Raw genomic sequence first — 19,460 nt, forward strand, 5'->3', positions numbered from 1 at the left:
TATATTTGGCAAGGAATTTATACCCATAATAGATAAAGAACTTCTACAATTCAGTAATGAAAAGGCAAAGAACCTTAAAAAAGAAAAGCCAGGTTATCGGTATAGAAAATGATGAGGAACTGGTGGTGGTTACTTTTTAAATATGGTGCTCCAAGAAAATCTTTTGGAGGAGAGGCTTTCTGGACAGGGTCCTAACTAAAAGAAGGAGTCTGCTATTCCATTATCTTGTAGAAGAGTATTCCCATGACAAGAAATAGTAGTTTCAAAGTACCACACCTAGAATGAGTATGGTTTATTCAAGAATTAGCAGTTTCATTGAAGCCAAGGGATTAGTAGGCAGTGTCCATAAAGCCAAATGATTACAGGAAAGATGATAGGAAATAAAGTTGAAGGGGGAGATGGAAATGATTTATTGGCATCCTTTCCCTTGGTGAAATGACCCTGCCTCACAATGATGATGATGATATAGCAAAACATTTCCCAGCTCTTGTCTTACATCTTTAACTGTCTTTATACAGGTCCACTTAGAAAACATAACCTCAAATACAATCTGTCCAGACTGAATTCCTCCCTAATATGCACACCAATCAATACTTATATTAATTTACCTAACTATAAATTACCTATTGTGTGACTAACACAGTAATTCACTCAGGCTATACTTGAATTCTCTGTTCTTTATATCCTGTATTTACTCAATTACTCAATTTTATCAATACTTAACTCAAAAAGTCTCTCAAACCTGCCCTTTTCTCTGTAGTTCCACTGATTGTTCCCTGCTCCTAATTTCAGTCTGATCCTCTGCAACATTCTAGCTGCCAATTCCACTTAAATTTTTGCCCTCTTGACATCTTGCCATACATGCTGGATTTTATTAAAGCACAGATCACATCATGCTTTTTAATATTTTTCTAGTTCAGAATATCTACTGACTTCTCCTTAAATGTAACATTATTTGTCAAGGTATTTTCCAAAAAATATTTTATGGGAAAATAGGCCCTTGTCATATACGTTTGGAAATGCATTTACTCTATTCTCCCATAGAAGGTACAATTGCACATTACCATAATAAGGATCCTATAAATGTCCTACAGTTGAGAAACCTATATAAGGTTTTTTTTTTATATATAAGGTTTTTAATTCAGACATAAATATATATTAGCCTATGAACCCTTTTTTTTTTTTTTAATGTAGCAGCTAATAACATTTTGCTGAACTTATATTCTGAGAACACATCTTGACCTAAAGGATAAAATTAACACTGCAGCTTAGCATTAAAGTGAATGGAAAATGTAAGTTAAACAACATAACTGTAAATTATTCTGTGGAGTATATAAAATGTGTTAAATAAAATGCATAAATTTTTAGAACTAGAATGGAACTTAATGACAATGTAGTCAAAGTCATGTGTTTTATAAATTGGTTTAAAAATATAGGGATGCCTGGGAGGCTCAGTTGGTTAAGTGTCTGCGTTTGGCTCAGGTCATGATCTCAGGGTTCTGGGATCAAGCCCCGCATCGTATCAGGCTCCCTGCTCAGCAGGGAGCCTGCTTCTCCTTCCCCTCTGCTGCTCCCCCTGCTTGTGCTCTCTCACTCTCTGTCAAATAAATAAATAAAATCTTTAAAAAAATAAAAATATAAATTTCCAAAGGTTACTTAACAGGTTGCTGGCAGAGCTAAGTTTAGGATTTTTAGTTTGTTGTCCCAAAATATAAATTCTATTTTTATCCAAGTTAAATAATTTAACATATGTTTATTTTCCACTACTATGTGCCTGGTGTATGCAAATATACCCTGACAATTTATCTAGGCATTTAACATTGCATTTTTATTTAACTCAGTTGGTTACATGTAAATTCCTAAGGGTCAAGGCTTCCTCTAGATTTCTTAATCTCTCTTACTGTCTAACATATTATTACACACAACTAGTCACTGACACAACACATTTATATAATATATTCTTGCTTAAATAAATTCTGATATTGATTAGAAATTAAAAGGGATTAGCAAGAGTGAGGGCCTTCTTCCTGGTTCATAGCTCGTACCTTCTCGCTGAGTCCTCACACAGTGGAATGGATGAGGGATCTTTGTGGTCTCTTTTATAAGAACATGAATCTTATACCCTAAGACCTAATCATCTCTGAAAGACCCTACCTCCTAATACCATCACATTTGGGAGTTAGGAGTCTATATAAGAATTTGGGGAACACAAATAATTCAGATAGCATAATCCCAACAATGGTGAAGGTTCAAGTCATCAACACTTTATATTGTCAGTTTTTATTAAATTTTGTCATACTATCTCACAATGGTGTTAATTTTAATTTTTATGATGACTAATTATGTTGACTATCTTTTAAATATGCTTATTTGCCATTTGCCTATAATCTTCCGAGAAGTGCCCAGTCAATCTTTAACCCATTTTAGTTGGATATTTATTTGTAATTCCTCATACATTTTTAATGTATAATCTTCAGATACATGAGTTTCAAACACTTTCTCACAACTTGCCTTTTCAGTGTCTTAATGGTGCTTATCTTGATGAGCAGGAGTTGATTTTAATGAAATCAAATTAACAGTATTTTACTTTATAATTGGTGCTGTCTGTATCCTGATTCAGAAACCTTTGCCAACCTCATCATGAACATATTCTCCTATGTTTCTTTTACAAGATTTAATGTTTTATCTTTCACATTCAGATCTTTGAATTTCTTTGAATCAATTTTTCTATATGATACCAGGTAGGGTAGTAGATATTTTTAATGGGGTCAGCTATTCAAGAAATAGAGTGCAGAAAGGCAGAATGAGTTAACCAATGCGTAGCTTCAGTTTGGATTTGCTGTCTTGTTTGCCATTTTGCAGTGTAACTCAGTGATGCAGTTGGAAATTTTAAAAAGGAAACTAATTACAATGATCTGTAATTAAGTCAGTTCACTCTAATTTGATCTCTACAGATTACAGTTTTATTAGTATCATAAGAAGTTGTACTGTTTTTTCAGTGATGTGCCGAAATCAATCTTTCACTCTGGGAGGTTATTCTAACTTGAATTCAAGTTCTGGATCAGCCATTAATTAGCTCTGGGTTGCTACAGTGCATGACTCTTCGTTTTATCTGCCCGACACCCTTCCTTTTTCTGGAAGCAACAATCCACTCCTCCTGGGAGCCACACTTGTCCACTCCATCCTAAAACCGTATACTTACATAGAGATTTGCGATGTTACCACATTATCCCATTCCCCAACCCTAAGAAAGTCCATTTCAGCTCCTCCAAATCTATGCTAGTCTCCTAACAGCTTTTCACCTCAAATGTATTGGTCCAAAAGTGAAGGGGGCATTTCCTACAAATTGAAACCATCAGTGCTATTCTCAAGCTATTTGACACTAGTCATAAAGAGAAGCAGTCATACTGTTTTGATGGAAGGATCTTTTAAGCTTTAAAACCCTGGAAATATCAGTGCTACGCATCCTCCTACGTAGAGAAAGCTGGGCTGCACGAAGGAGAGTAACACTTGTTAAGCAGTGCAATAGCTATGAGAGACTTCTAACGGCATTCAGCTCCCTGACTCTCAGATCCAACCACAAACCTCCCTTTCTGATCCTAGCTTGTTCCACCTTCTCTAGAATGAATAAGCAAACTGTCTGAGCTGGCTTCTGATCCTTGCAACCAAGGAAAGTCTAAAACTACTAAAATTAGGCAACACTGTAGGCCAATAGTTTTAAAGAAAGTAACTTGGTGGGTTTACAGCCCAAATTCTCATCAAGGTCTTTAGGCACCCAACTTCAGCCTGTTCCCTAAACGATGGGATAGAAAAATAAGCAATATTTTTCACTCAAAATATCACAGGGCCATATATCTCAAAGAAACTAATGGAAATAGAAGAGTCCTTGAAAAATACATTTTCTTTTTTTTTTTTAAAGATTTTATTTATTTATTTGACAGACAGAGACACAGTGAGAGAGGGAACACAAGCGGGGGGAGTGGGAGAGGAAGCAGGCTTCCCGCGGAGCAGGGGACCTGATGTGGGGCTGGATTCCAGGACCCTGGGATCATGACCTGAGCCGAAGGCAGACTCTTAATGACTGAGCCACCCAGGAGCCCCGAAAAATACATTTTCTTTTTTTTTTTTTTTTAAAGATTTCATTTATTTATTTGAAAGAGAGAAAGAGCAGGAGCAGAGAGAGGGGCAGAGGGAGAGGGAGAAGCAGACTCCCCGCTGAGCAGGGAGCCCAACGCTCGGCTCGATCCCAGGACCCTGGGATCAGGGCCCTAGCCAAAGGCAGACACTTAACTGACTGAACCACCCAGGCACCCCAAAAACTACATTTTCAAAAATAAGATAAAGACTAGAAGTTTAGGTGATCGACTCTTCAAAATTATATACATATATATATACATGTATATGCATTCATATATATACAAATATACTTGTGGATTCAAATAGTTAATGATATGACACAGAGGTATATAACACGGCTCCTGACAGAAAAATCAAATACATGTTAACATTTACAAAGTGTTGTGAAAAAATAGGTTGTACATTTCACTAGTGATTTTAATGAAGCTTAAAGCAAAATGGCATTACTTTATTATTTATTGTAAAACTACATATACCTTAATGGTGTATACGGCAGCTATGATTCATTATAGGAGTAAACAGAGAATTCTCTAAATTATTTTAGATGGAATATCTGTTCTTGCATTTGTGAATCCTTACTGATAAGATTTCTCTTTCCTTCCTGACTTATAACATCAGTGGCTGAACATGTGCATATGTTCCTTCTTTTTCTCTTCCTATGCTATATAAACACCCACCCTTGAATCCAAAGTAGAAAGAGCCTTAAAAAAATTTCAGTGTGGTTTTTCCATTATTTTTTACTGTGGAACTCTAAATCATTTTGAAAGAGGAAGTCTCACTCTCCTTCTGAAATCTGTTTCCCTTAGAGTGTAAATATGTTGGTTTATCACTTAAAGTCACTTTTCTATGAAACTCTTTTGAATCAGATACCTGCGTAAATTGAGGGTGGAAGATTGGGGTAAAGGACTTGCTAGAATGCTAAAGATTTCTTTTTTCAGCAGTTCTGTCTGCTATCTCATAGAAAATCTGGTTAAGAAATTGGTTATACAAACAAATATATTTTATAGGAAACAAAGACAAAAATTTGGAAAATGTCTTTCTTTTTGAAGAGAAGGACTGAAGCCATGGGAAAGAGAAATCAGGAATTGAAAGTTGCATTAATGAAATAATAGAAAAATGCCAGAAATATTAAAATATTAATTCTGACTGAGAAAGAAGAAGAGCTGTGAGAAAGATGTGGCAAATAGAACTGCATATGAAAATGGATCTTAATACATACTTAGGCATGATGATCAATTGTTGCCATTTTAATTTGTATTTTCAAGGTTGAAACATGAGCTGCATACTTGAATATTATTAGACATATGCACTGAACATATGTGTGTCTACAATATTAAATGCTACATGCACATATTTTAAATAGGACTCATAGAATTTGCAGACAGTACAGATTAAGTGTCATAGAAATTTACATTTGGAGGCGTGCATAAGATTCCTGCTAGTCTACAGATAATTTGACATTAACTCTTAATTAAATATATCTGGGTTCTGTATTTCAGAGATATTTATACAATGAAGAAAGAACAGATTTTTTGGGTGTCTGTGTATGTGCTGCTTACTTGTGCCTCTGCCCTTCTTAGTGCTGTCCTTGAAGCTGAAGAATATACAGATATTACAGGTAAAATATTAGAAGCATTCATACTTTTCGGCTAAAGATCTCAATTTTAATCCCAAAATGTAATATATTTTTCTCCATTGCGTGGGAAAATTAGCTTTTACATTAGTGACTTACATGTCTTACATGTAATTTGTCCCCCCCCAAAAAAAAAATTTAGACCAAAAAAAAGTCACTTTAGAAAGGAAGACTTCTTTTTTTTTCCAGGCGATAAGATTAAACATTGAAGTATCTCTGGACAATTGCAAGGAACAAAGTGTTGTAGAAACAGCTGTGAACCTTGATGCCATCCTTTGGCTGGGAAAAGTGTGAGAAGGGAAGGGAAACTATAGATATTCTCTGCTTTTTTGCCTTATTCTCAAGAACTTCCCAGATCAGTCCCGTGTGAGAATCTAGTAAAACAGGACATTAGGAGATCTGGCCTAATACAAGTTAGTTCTAATCTCATAAAGCTCCGTATCTAAAAATAAAATATTAACAATCAGCAATAGAACAAGGAGAAGATTGTACAGTGATTGTTACTATATATTTCTTTCTTAAAAGTACTATTTTGTGGAAAATTAGTAAATTATTGATAGAAATCTCAAGTCATTGGTAATAGTGAGACAATATGAACAAAGTGATAGCTTCTATTGGTATGTATGTTGATGGTGTACCAAAGACTTCCCCTAAATATATTCTTATTTCATATATCTAAGCACCCTTGAAAGGGATTTTGTTCAATGTACTTCCCTTTGATAAAGATTGAATAAATATATCTTATGTGCTTGAAATTGGTAGGTACCAGGGAAACAGTGATGACTCAGACCAAGTTCTGAAGAATCTCACAGTTTCACAGGGGAGACTATTAAATTGTCACTGGAAAAAATATTGTTATAAAAACTTCCTAAAGATGAAACACTAACAAAGTAAACACTATAACGTGCCTTATAAAATGAGAATTTGGGCATTATGAAATAAGCTCTAATTCATTTGTCTCATTTATCAAAAGAGATGGTTTCTAATATTCTGGAAGCTGAGAAGAGAAGAAATGTAGAGAATAAAGTCCCCACAGAGAAAAAGCAGGCAACCCATCTTGGAAAGTGGGAGGAGAAAGGATCCCCAATATTCACCTAATCTGATGCCCCTCAGTTAGGCTGAGAAAATGCATGCCAGGTAATCAGAAGTTTCCTGACATTGTTGCTGCTGATACAGTCAGCCAAGAAACCAGAGTTAACCCATTAATAATTAAGCTGGAGTTTAAAATCTCTTGATAAATTCAGAACAAACAAAGCTGGCTATGAAAATATTTTTATCTGAAAGCTAGACTTGAAGATCACCTAACTGACTGGCTGCACAGTCTTAACCAGTTTTGGGGTTTTTTGATTTTGTTTTCAATCTTGAAATAGCATGATCCCACATCAGAATCAATTCAATTTTGAAGATACCATTTATCACACTGTGCCAAGGTCATGTTATCTTTTTATAGAAGTATACCATTTCATCAAATAGTGTACTATCATCTTAGAGAAAAACATACACGATTTTATCATTTTTCTCACAAGGCAATAGTAGGCTTTTTCTTAATCAGTCTAACCAGCAGGGAGGATGAAATATAATAAAATTTTTTATAATAAAAAACAGTAGAGATAAGCTCTTTTTTAAAATTCCTTTAGAGTGAGAGAGAGAAGATTAGCAGGGAGCATTTAGAGAAAGGCAAGTGTCTTTCATAAGATTTAGAATCAGGCAGATCTACGTTTGCATGTGGGGTTTGCCACACAGTAGCTTTGCAAAATTAGATGAGTTAGGTAAACTCTCTGACTCCCAGTGTCTTAATCGATATGTAAGTGATGCAGATAACTACATTCATATGGTTGTTATATAAACTGCATAAAAGCACCTGGCACATTTTCGGCACGGAGAAGGCAAAGAGTGTATGGCTATGTTCTTCCCTGCCAGAGAAATCAAATCTTTTCATGATAGAATCAAACAGCATGTAGACTCTTAAATAGTAAGTTACCTTAAAGCTCTTGGTTCCCAAACAAGTTCCAGGAGAATGAAGACTCTAACAGTCAGGGACATGACATGTCCCCAAATATTATCATGAGCCTACTATCCGACGACCCAGGACAGGGGGAGGGGAGAGTGAGATTGTAATCCTCAGATTGTGAGACATAAAATGCAAGAAATCAATTACAAAAATGATACAATAAAAACCATAATTCTGTTCATCTGGCTGCATCAGATTAAATTCCCTATTACACTGTCCTGCATATGTTTTCTAGTTACATGGGGTTAGGCAGATCCTTATCACTAACACTTTCCTTCAGTCTCCGTTTCAAGTCTCAGGAAAGCTATCCCTGACTCTACAGACAAGGTTAGCTATCTTATTATGCACAAACACAGCACCTTGAACTTCTTGAATGTTTATAAATCTTCAGTGTCTGCATGCTACATGAAAGGGAAGGGGCGGGGCTACTGCCACCTAATTTACTATCATATCTGCCATGACCCCACAGTGCCTGACCCATGATCAACACACAATTGTTAACTTTCAAAAAGATTTATCCAGGGTAAAAAATGAAAACCAAAACAGACTTCCATCCCTTTTGGGTGGAGTGGCATGGTACTACATCTGAGAGACCACACCTCATCATTCCCCCACTTCAGGGACACTCTGCCAAGGGTGGGTCATAAGCTGACTGCACGAAAGAATATTCTAATATATGATTCAGCTAAGAAAGACACTAAAATGTGAACGGTAAAGATGAATAATTTGATAATAAATTAATAAAATATAGTTTAAAATTAGTTCTTAGTGTTTCACTTGGGAAATTGCTATAAAATCACCTACTTTCATAGCTGAAACATTTTTAGTTTGTATAAGGTGAATTTGAGAAAAAAATGTATTGAGTGTAAATTTTAGAATTAAATCTATGTGCTTTACCTAAACGCCAATCTAGGAATCTCAGTCATACAGACTGTGACAATATCACTCAATTATTAAGAATGTGTGAGATATCTGGTATAAAACTATGTGGCATATAAAACTTAGGGTGTGAACAGAGCAATTAATTTCTACAGTGCTGTTTTATAAGTTGTAAATGGAGAGAATACCTCATTCAGAAGATTGTTGTGATTACTAAATAATGTGATTACAAAATGTCTGGAGCACAGTAATTAGTAAACAACATTAGCTAGTATTAACTACTACAAGGACAAATATGGGGAACCAGCTTTCAAATCTGTGGCTGATGGCCACCACCTTGTGGCACAATTCCTAAATAGCAAGTTGAACTCGGTGTGGTATATGCTTAATGGAGAAAATGTAAAATAAAAGTTTGGCATGATGAAAAGGACTATCAAATATATCAAAAGTCGAAATCAGAGGCATCATCAATGAAAAAGAACCTTATGTAAATTACTATTTATAAGAACTAGTTCTCCTAAATATCTATAGCAACTCAGGTATTAGGTGAAGCCCCCTGGGTTCTACAGGTAGAGTATTAGACTATAGGCTCCTGTCTGAGGTACTGTGTCTATAAAGATCTGAAGTCACATTAATATGGGAATCAGGGACCATCATATTATCTAAGGAGTGCTATAGGAATTTCTGAAGTAATGGTATATAGCCATAAGATTCAGAATATCAGAATATTATTATTCCTAGCTCCTTTCTCAAAATTATTTATGTGACCTCTGAGATTCTGAGATCTGATTCTAAGATCAGATACTTATAGAACTGACAGGTCAAATTTTTATCGGTCGCATAAAAATGTGTCTAGAGTGTACAAACGTATTGTGCTAATGCAATGATGCTTGTCGTGGGTCTATTCTCAGTAAAATGCACTGCTTAGGGTCTTAGATGCAAAGTCTTCTAGCTTCTCACAACTCTTAACAAGTCAGAATGTCAGTGACAGTATTCTAAATCTTTAAGAGAATATAAGCAGCATTTATAATTATTCACAAGTATACTACTACTCAGAAAAGGTTTTTAGTTATTTTTATTTCAAACTGACAATTGTAATTTCAGTGATGAATGGAAAACACATGTTTTTTCATAAATCACTTTTTTGTTTATATTCACCTATTTGTCTATGGAAGATATTTTTGCCAACTTTCTAAAATGCTATTTTATATATAATGTATATATAAGTGCTATAATATATATTAAATATATAATGAATTTATATAGAGAAAAGTACTTGTGTATGTAATTTAAGAAAATTAAGAATTCCAGGGAAGTCCAGGAACATTTAAGGAAAATTATGATTCTGAAGTATCCATATCATTAGGTGCCAGAAACTTTTGATATGCCTTGAGAGACATTTTAAAGCCAATCATATTCAAATAAGTTCATCAGCATAAAATATTAGGTACATAATTAAAAAGCAAAGAAATGAGAATAATTTACATATGTCAATGAATAGTTATTTACTCATTTTGGTAAACTACATATATATTATAGAGATTGATTGGCTTTAGGGACACTATATAATTGGTGTAAAAATTATTTTAAAAAATCACATAAACATCCAAATTATATATTTTTGATTGTACATAACCCCACAGGAAGCTGAAAACGGACAAGTACACAGGTGCATAAAATTCAACATTACTTAAAGGTTTGACCAGTAATGATTAGCTAACTCGATAACTAGCCAATTCATGAAAATTGTGTTTGGTGCTAAAAATATCCATGTCCTTTGTAGATGAAGGTCTGTGTGTCATAATAAATAAATCTGTTTTATGTTATTCTATCTTATCAAATTTGGGTCTGAAATTTTACTGTTATATCATTTCTGTAAGCTCAACTTATTTCAATTGAAAAAAATTGTCAATTCAGTTATCAAAGAAATCAAAATGGTGATATGGCATTTTATAAATTAAACTTTGATTTTAAGTTTAAAAGTGGAAGAGTGGTTGAGATAAAATTCACATGTTCATAAATAATTACTGTCAAATGAATGAAACAGCATAATAATAATTTATGTACAGAAAGCTATATTTTTAACCCTTCTAAGATTTCAGGGTTTACTTATCATTTTAGACCCATATAGAAAATAAAAAATAACATTCCAATTATTTTATCATAAAGAGTTTTAACACTACTGAAATGTGGCTACTACTTGACATTAATTCAATATAGATCATTAAGGTAACAAAAGGTGGAGGGTAGAAGAGATGTGATAAAATTATCTAATCCAACTTTTATGATATGTATATCTTCTCTTTCAAAAAATTCACAGAAGTTTTGAAACCACAGGACATTCAAAATTGATTTCCTTCTAGATGGTTATATATTCACACTTGTTATTTTATTTAATGCTTTTAAAAGGTTTTATATATTTTTAAATGATGACATCCTTTCATCTTTTTTCAAAGTAAATGATTTTATAGTGCATTAAAACCCTTTCTTGGAAGATACCTAAACTTAATCAGTTTTAATTTAGCAGCATACTGCTGCCCTCTAAAGGGCAAATTGGCTTAGGTCCCTCAGAAGTGATCATAGTGAATACTGAAAGTCTTGGAAAATACATTATAGACAATACTCAAGGAGTATTAATGACATTATTTGTTCTTTATGATTTTGATAGTACCAACCACAATTTTCAGTGTCTATCTTACTGATAGATTCTATAAGCAAATGCAACTTACTTAAAATTAAGCCTCGATTAATATTAGACTTCATAAAATTTAAAATTTTTGAGTTTTCTGTATATACAAGTCCCTTCCCAAGATATGAAATTCCTCTGTGACTAAAATAAGTGATTGAATATTGAGGGAAAAAAATTCTCACTCAAGATCAAAAGAATTGCCTCATTCTACTTTAAAATACAGACAGCATTAAGTTTTCTCAACATTGTTAAAAACAAACCATGGTAAGTAAAAGAATGGACCATGATATATATGTATTTGTAATACTAAACACCAACATTTCCATTATTTGGGAATGGCTTAATACAGTGTGATGTATGTGTGTGTGTGTGTGTGTGTGTGTGTGTGTGTGTATACATATGAATATGTATGTACTGCTGCTTTTAAAAAGTTGTTTATGTGCAAAAAATGACACAACTGTGGATTAGGGAGAGCAAATCAAAGAGCTGTCCATTAATGTCTGCCCTTAAAAACTGCTGAATTTAAAAAGACATCTTTACTTACTCGTAACGTCAACACATTGGTTACCGTACAACGACTATGCATTTCCATACTGGTCAACTGGTGTATGTTTAAGCCAAATCCCTAATGCGAGTCTAGAAAATTATTCTACTCCTAAAGTTTAATCGTTGATAAAATCTGTTTCATTTGGTGTGTTTATAAACTTTATTTACCTTTTTGATAATTTTTAATAACTTGTCATGTTTTCTTCAGCCTGTGTTATTTCTGTTGTGCTTTTTAAGAAAAATTACAACGTACTGAAAAGGAAATAAAGAACACTATTACTATGCGGATGAAAGGTTCTATATCTTTTATTTTTACCTTGTAGATGTTGAGTTGCCACCACTGAAACTTTTACATTCATTTTGTGCTTTGAAAGCGGATAATGGCCCATGCAGAGCAATGATTACACAATTTTTTTTCAACATTCACACTCAACAGTGTGAAGAATTTATGTATGGGGGATGTGAAGGAAATCAGAATCGATTTGGAAGTCTGGAAGAGTGCGAAGAAAAATGTATGAGAGGTAGGTTTCTAGAGACACTTATCACCCAGGAGCCTTTAGACTCCTTTAACTTTTTAAAAAAGTTTAGGGTTATTAGATCTGATTATAGATTTGATAATTTTAGGAAAAGAAGTTAGAACTATTTGAACATTCCAAGGAATATTTTTTTCACATTTTCGGCATTCATGTTCAACTACTATTTTTCATTTTTCATATCAGTTATTACAAATTATATTAAGCCCCATTTGTTATCCTATATTTTTCTTCGTAATAAAGAAAGAAGAAAAACCTTTAAGTTCACTGATTTTGTATCTGCAGTGAAGTGGGTATAATTCAGCCTCCTGGGCAGCTATGAGTTGGCAGGAAAGAAACAGTTAGTCATATTGACTTAGTCTTCCCTTTATCAGTATAGTGATCTTATAGCTATTTCCTGTCAAAATAATGAATCTGAGAATCCACTTTGAGGCTTTCAGTAGCTACTAATTAGAAAATTCTAAACTGCATCAGAGAGCAGAAATATATATATGAAAATTAAGTCATTCTCTTTAGGGCCTTAGAATATTGTAGAAAAGAAAATATGAACCTTACTGAGCCATGTAGACTTTACCAAGCCCAACTTTTCATATTTTTACTAATTTATAATGTTTAAAAGTATATCATATTATATTGTTGGTAAGTTTTATGGGACACTTTTATTTTGCTTTAATCCTACTAAAACAACATTTCCCCCTGAATTTTACAAACTATAATGTGGTTTTATCTCGTCTCACTGAGATAAATTCCAGATAATTGCTGGTCAAAATTTTGAATGCTTTTATGTCTGTTTAATTCTTCTGAATTGTAAACTACTTAAGGGATAGAAGAATCTGAATTGTCTTTATCTTCCCAGGGTCTAGTCCCAAATTTCCCCATGGCATGTTATTAGAGCTAGTTGAATTAAATGGTAGTCTATAGAGACGGTATCTTTAGTTAGTAACACTAGGTGTCTTGCTTTTTGCAAAACAGACAGCTCTGCATTCTCACTTTGATAATGCTTTCCCAAACAGCTTTTACAAAATAGCCTTGGCATCATGATGCTCTTGGCCTGTCGGAAAATCTCACTGTGGTGAAAAGAGAGAACTTCTCCCCTGTGTGACTCTGTGAGGTCTTTTTTTTTTTTTTTGTATATTCCAGAGCTGACAGAAAAGGATTGATGTGAATATATTTCTTTGAACTTGAGCACTTATTTCCTTCTTTCTTCTCCATACAAGTGCTGGAAATGTTACTAACAGAGATTATGCAGTTCAGTGGTCCTCTGGTGGGCCCCTGGTTTTGGTGATTGCCTGGTCATTTTCCATTCATTATACCTCCTTCTCATCCATACTGGGCCGAGTATCCTTTTGTGTTGAGTTGAATAGCACTCAGGTTCAGCACCTTGGCTAGAGGCCTGGTTGCCTCATTCTTTGTAATTCTCACTTTCTCCTTTAGCAGCCTAACATTTTCATCAGCTGGCCTCTTTCCCACGATACATACCTGTTTCTTTTATTTCACCATCATATAAAAGTTACCCTTTTCTTTAGAAATTAATCAAATATAATTATTTGGTTCTTCAGTGACCTCCTTGCTTACAGTATCTTCTAAACATCATTACTACCTAGCATATAAATATGAGTCTCTGGCTTCCATCTCCTTATTACATCTGCAAGAGCCACTTATTGTTTGAATATATGAGTGTTGTGGGGGCACCTGGGTGGCTCAGTCGTTAAGCTTCTGCCTTTGGCTCAGGTCATGATCCCAGGGTCCTGGGATCGAGCCCCGCATCGGGCTCCCTGCTCTGCGGGAAGCCTGCTTCTCCCTCTCCCACTCCCCCTGCTTGTGTTCCCTCTCTTGCTGTGTCTCTCTCTGTCAAATAAATAAATAAAATCTTTGGGCGCCTGGGTGGCTCAGTTGGTTAAGCGACTGCCTTCGGCTCAGGTCATGATCCTGGAGTCCCTGGATCGAGTCCCGCATCGGGCTCCCTGCTCGGCAGGGAGTCTGCTTCTCCCTCTGACCCTCCCCCCTCTCATGTGCTTGCTCTCTCTCATTCTCTCTCTCTCAAATAAATAAATAAAAAATCTTTAAAAAAAAATGAATATATGAGTGTTGTGTATAGTAAATTACTGTTAAGGATATAACTAGCATATATAAAAAGGATTGCTAGGCTTTTAAAAAATCACCTAAAGAGACAATTCTATCTTCAGCTATGATGGAAGAGCTGAAACGGAACTTTCTCTCATAATATAAATGATTAGAAAATTAGACAAAATATATGAAGCAACTGTTGGCAGACATGGATCAAAAGGCAGTGCAGGATTGTGATCCCTTAGAGAAGGGAAACATGTGAGGTGAGTCCAGTCTCCCCAGCTTTCTGCATGAAGGCACTTCTGAACCATAGCTAAAGGAGGGGAGCCCAAGAACAGGATGGTGGTCTCCCTGGTAGAGAATATGGAGATTGGAGATTAGGAGACTGAGGTCAATGGGTTTTGGGGCATAATATGTGGGAGAGTATGGACATATGTAGAGAAAAAGCTAAAAAGTCAGAACAAGAGTCCCTTTGAGTTTGTCACTGAACAACAAAACTGCATGCATTTGGTGAAATTCCATAAGTTAGAGAAAATAATTATAAGGATTTGTAAATGGAACATCTCCCAGAGCATCCACATGACTGAGAGAAAACCCAATTATATATATGAAAAATTTTAGGAACTTGCAGATGACTTTAGAAATCTCACTGGATAAAAGGACAATGTAAATATTTACACACATGCTGGCAATGAACAAATAGAAAATTAGACAAAATTCTTAAAAAGACAATTTCATTTAAAATAATGGAACATGAAATTCTTAGTGATGGATTTAAATAAAAAAGTACACAACATTTACAATGAAATCTATAAAACACTGTTAAAAATTCATTGGCAAATAAAGAAGACTTTAATGAACAGAGATATAAAACAATAGATTGAAAGGTGCACTTTAGTTGAGATGTAAATTCTCCCCAAATGGATCTGGAAATTTTATCCTATACCAAATTCCAGCACATTTTTGTTTATATATTAATTAGTCAACTCTAAAAATGATATGCAATACAATGATATGCATATCTATGTTCCCATCCAATGGCTACCGTCAGTAGGCAAAACAGTAAAAATGATTATTTAGCACTCTAGTCTGATGTAATATTTATCTGTATATATTTTAGGATGGCTAAAACAATTCTGAATAAAAGAGCAAATTTGGAGGACTTTATTTGATTTCCTTTTTTTAAAAAAAGATTTTTTTTATTTTAGAAAGAGAGAGAGCACATGCACACATGTGAGTGAGCAGGGAGAGGGACGGGGTTGGGGGGAGGTGGGGTGGAGAGAAAGAACCTCAAGTAGACTCTGAGCTGAGCTCAGGGCCAATGTGGGCCTCAGTCGTACATCCCTGAGATCATGACCTGAGCCGAAACCAAGAGTCAGATGCTAACAGCCTGAACCACACAGGTGCCCCAGACTTTACCTGATTTCAAGAGTTATATAGCACAGCTGCCGAAATTGAGCAGAATGATGTGAGAATAAGGATAGACAGAAATCAGTGGAATAGAATAGTCAAAAATAGACTACACCATCAGAGTTAACTGATTTTCTATGAAGATGGACACATTATGCTATGAATAGAATAACAGTTTAATAATAATAAATGGGATAAAAGCTTGTTTTGTTTCAATCCTGAATGTTGTTACTCTCTGAAGCTCAGTTTCTTCCTGTGCACATTGAGGATGTGATAATCACATAGACCAAAATCATTAATGTTATGCATACTAATATTTATATTACTTGTTCAGGGGAAAGATCCTTTCAAGTAAATAATGTGACTGTAGGCTTGAAAGCACTTAGAAACTTCAGAAAATAATGACATCAAATGTCATTTTATCCTGCAGTGCCTGTTAATATCTCTATCTGCTAAATTACATTTTTTTTCATTATGTTCAGAGTTTAAATTTTTACACATGTGTAAAACATGCTGCTTAGTTACCATGATAAGGTATGAATATTATGGAAGCAGCCAGTGAAATCAGTGGCCCTCTTTATGCTGAGAACCTAATTATTTTACAGTTAGCCAAGATCAATGTAATTATTTTGAAAAATTTTTGGTTGTTTTTTGTTTAATATGTGTTAATTACTTAACATTAATCCAACTTGGAATGGAATCAGAAAACAAGTTATCTCTTTTAATATTACATGAACATTGAAATCAAGCATTTCTATGTTCCCATCCAATGGCTACCGTCAGTAGGCAAAACAGTAAAAATGATTATTTAGCACTCTAGTCTGATGTAATATTTATCTGTATATATTCTTTCTTTGCCCTTATAAATTAAAACTGTAACGAATTAATTGTACATTAAAATATTTCAATATAAGCTTATTATGACAATCCACTATCTAATTGAACACATTGACAGTTGGTTATTTACAATGAGAAAGACTCCTGAGGTTTCCTTAATATTTAAAATACAATTATATATATATATATATATATCTTTTTAAAAAGACTATTTAATAAAATATAGGAAAATCTTTTAAAAAAGGCCTCATTACCTTCTCTTTCAAAGATATTTTATATTCCAAAGAATAACCTAGCTGCTGATTTTTGACTGAAAGGGGCATATAAGCCAACTCATTCCCCCAACCCCCTGTCTCTCCGGCCACACAACTAATTATAAACTGCCTTGACTCAAAGCTTTTCTCTGCAGAACATGATTATACAACAAACATCACTCAGCCTTCCTAATGTTTACATGAGCAAATTAAAACTTCACTTATTATATTGATTTGAATTTCATTACCTATCATTTAAATTAGAACTTAGCATCCGTACTTGAATATAGTGAGTCAAAGACAAGCAGCATTCTAGTTTTTGAGTGGAGAAATTCCATTAATTCTTTGAGGCTAAACCAAAAAATATGTCACAGATATCTTTTGCTTCATTTCTCTTCTGTACTTGGAAATAATAATAAAACTTGTGATTGGGTTGAAACAATGCAGCAGGGGAAGGAATCAGGAAAGGAGATAATTCTGGTTTCTTCCACCCCTACTACCAAGTCTCTATAGAAATTAGATATGCAAAGTATGCTGCTTGAATTACTTTCATATTTCACATTATCTTAATGTTTTTCAATCATAGGTGTTTTGAATAGCAAATGTAGTTCACCATGAATTCTTATTTTTGTCAATGTGTTAGAAACTTTCAACACCAGTTTTGACATTATTATGTTAAAATGCAGATGGCCTCATATCTATAAAAATTAAAATTATTTAATCTTTAGAGAAAATAAGAAATTTAAGCTATTTATTGATATTATGTATAAGAACAATTTTAATGGTAATAAATACATCATCCTAGTTTGTTAAATTGAAATTTATATATAATTTATTTATATAAATTTTGATAATTGACACACATACTGTTTTTTCTTGCAGTTTATCCACAGGCCAAGACAGGGACAACATTAGAAAAAGGTAAACATTCATTTATATGCTAATTAGAATTTATGCAAGACACTTAGAAATTCAATTCTTAGTTTTCTTTGATATAGACTCCATCATAAATCCATACAATCTTTGAAATGGTGTTTTATTTCAGTGGATATAATGAAAAATTTAAAATAACATATATGATATTTGGTATGGAAGTCTTCAAACACTATATTTACTCTCATTCTAATGCAGAATGATATTTAGTATTAGATCAGTCAAATTCCACAGCCATGCACATGCTATTTTAACATCTGTTGAACAGTAATTTAGATGCTGTTAGTTCTCAGATCTCTACTCCCTTGATAATCTCAGCATTTTGTATCTTTAGCAAGTTATATCCAGTATTTCCCTGAATTGATACATGTCTTTGAGTTGTCAAAGTCTATATGCAGAAGTAAATGGAGATATTTAACAATAAGTGATTGCTCTTGTCAACATTAGTGTGTGTACATAGCTTTTATGATTTAAATTATTTATTGGTTTTAGCTAAAAATAATTTTCTGATTAACATGTTACATTAGCACATGAAAAAATATATCGTAGATCAAGAAAGACACTCTTTTTTAGTAAAGGTCTAGAAGCTGACTTGGTCCAATTACCATTTATGTCATCTACATTTGAATGAGAAAATACTGAACAAAGGGATCAAATTATTTAACTTGGGAAATGAAAGAGTTACAAAATTCAAAGTGTATTTTAATTTTTCTGACTTTGATTTAATTGTGTGAGAAAGAGTTGAATGCTTTTGTGACTGATAAACTTAAGACTTACTAGACTGAATCAAAATTTATAAAATAAATTCAGTGGCAAAGATTGTACAAACACTATCAGTGGACGTATTTATTTACAAATTTTAAAATAGCTTTCTATAAAATTGAATTAATCTTTACTGAAATGTTCAATGTTTCAATTAAATGAAATTCATTATCTGTAGTATCAAAGAATCCAGGATATTTACCAATAGAGGGTTTTATCCACCAAGTAAAAGATGGTATCTTTGTGAAAGGAAATACCAACATTTAAATGTTAGGGTATTTTTTCAAAATGTGAAATTAGGAAAAAAAAGTATGCAGATAAAATTTACTATAAAATTATGATATTTAATGTATATTTAATGATTTGGAATTCATTCTTTTTCTTCTAATTCATATTAATTGATATTTTTCCAAAAATGCAATATTTTATTTTTACCAAAGTTAATTGGCTCCAGTCAAAAACTGACAGTGTATGAAAAACAATCTTATAAATTATAAAGCACAGTATAAATTACTAGGTGTGAGGAAAACAAATATGGCATGCAGAGGGGCATACCTCTGCTACGAACTAGAGGAATCACTTCTGCTATTTAAACTCCTTGACTATAAAATGAGCACATTCAGGGAAATAGAGCTCTTTTACCTTTAACAAGTTCTAAATCTACATTTTTTATGAGTTTTGTCAGATTGGCACTAACTTGATTAAGAAAAAAATATAACATTTCCTTAGATACAAAGTAAAAATGTTCTCCATTCTGTGTAGGTTTATG

General features: G+C 33.6%; 1 protein-coding gene across 2 annotated transcripts in view; it reads left to right on the forward strand.

Annotated features, from left to right (window-relative positions):
• TFPI (tissue factor pathway inhibitor) overlaps positions 1 to 19,460 on the forward strand; it is a 62,093-nt gene that overhangs the window by 21,831 nt on the left and 20,802 nt on the right. For both annotated transcript variants that reach the window (XM_032406513.1, XM_032406521.1), the window contains exons 2-4: positions 5,637 to 5,755; positions 12,219 to 12,416; positions 17,879 to 17,917. In XM_032406513.1, coding sequence (XP_032262404.1) covers positions 5,650 to 5,755; positions 12,219 to 12,416; positions 17,879 to 17,917 — 343 coding nt within the window. In that variant the 5' untranslated portion in view covers positions 5,637 to 5,649. The remainder of the gene's footprint in view (positions 1 to 5,636; positions 5,756 to 12,218; positions 12,417 to 17,878; positions 17,918 to 19,460) is intronic.

The sequence above is a fragment of the Phoca vitulina genome, unplaced genomic scaffold (assembly GCF_004348235.1).
Source record: "Phoca vitulina isolate PV1807 unplaced genomic scaffold, GSC_HSeal_1.0 scaffold1, whole genome shotgun sequence".
Taxonomy (NCBI): Eukaryota; Metazoa; Chordata; class Mammalia; order Carnivora; family Phocidae; genus Phoca; species Phoca vitulina.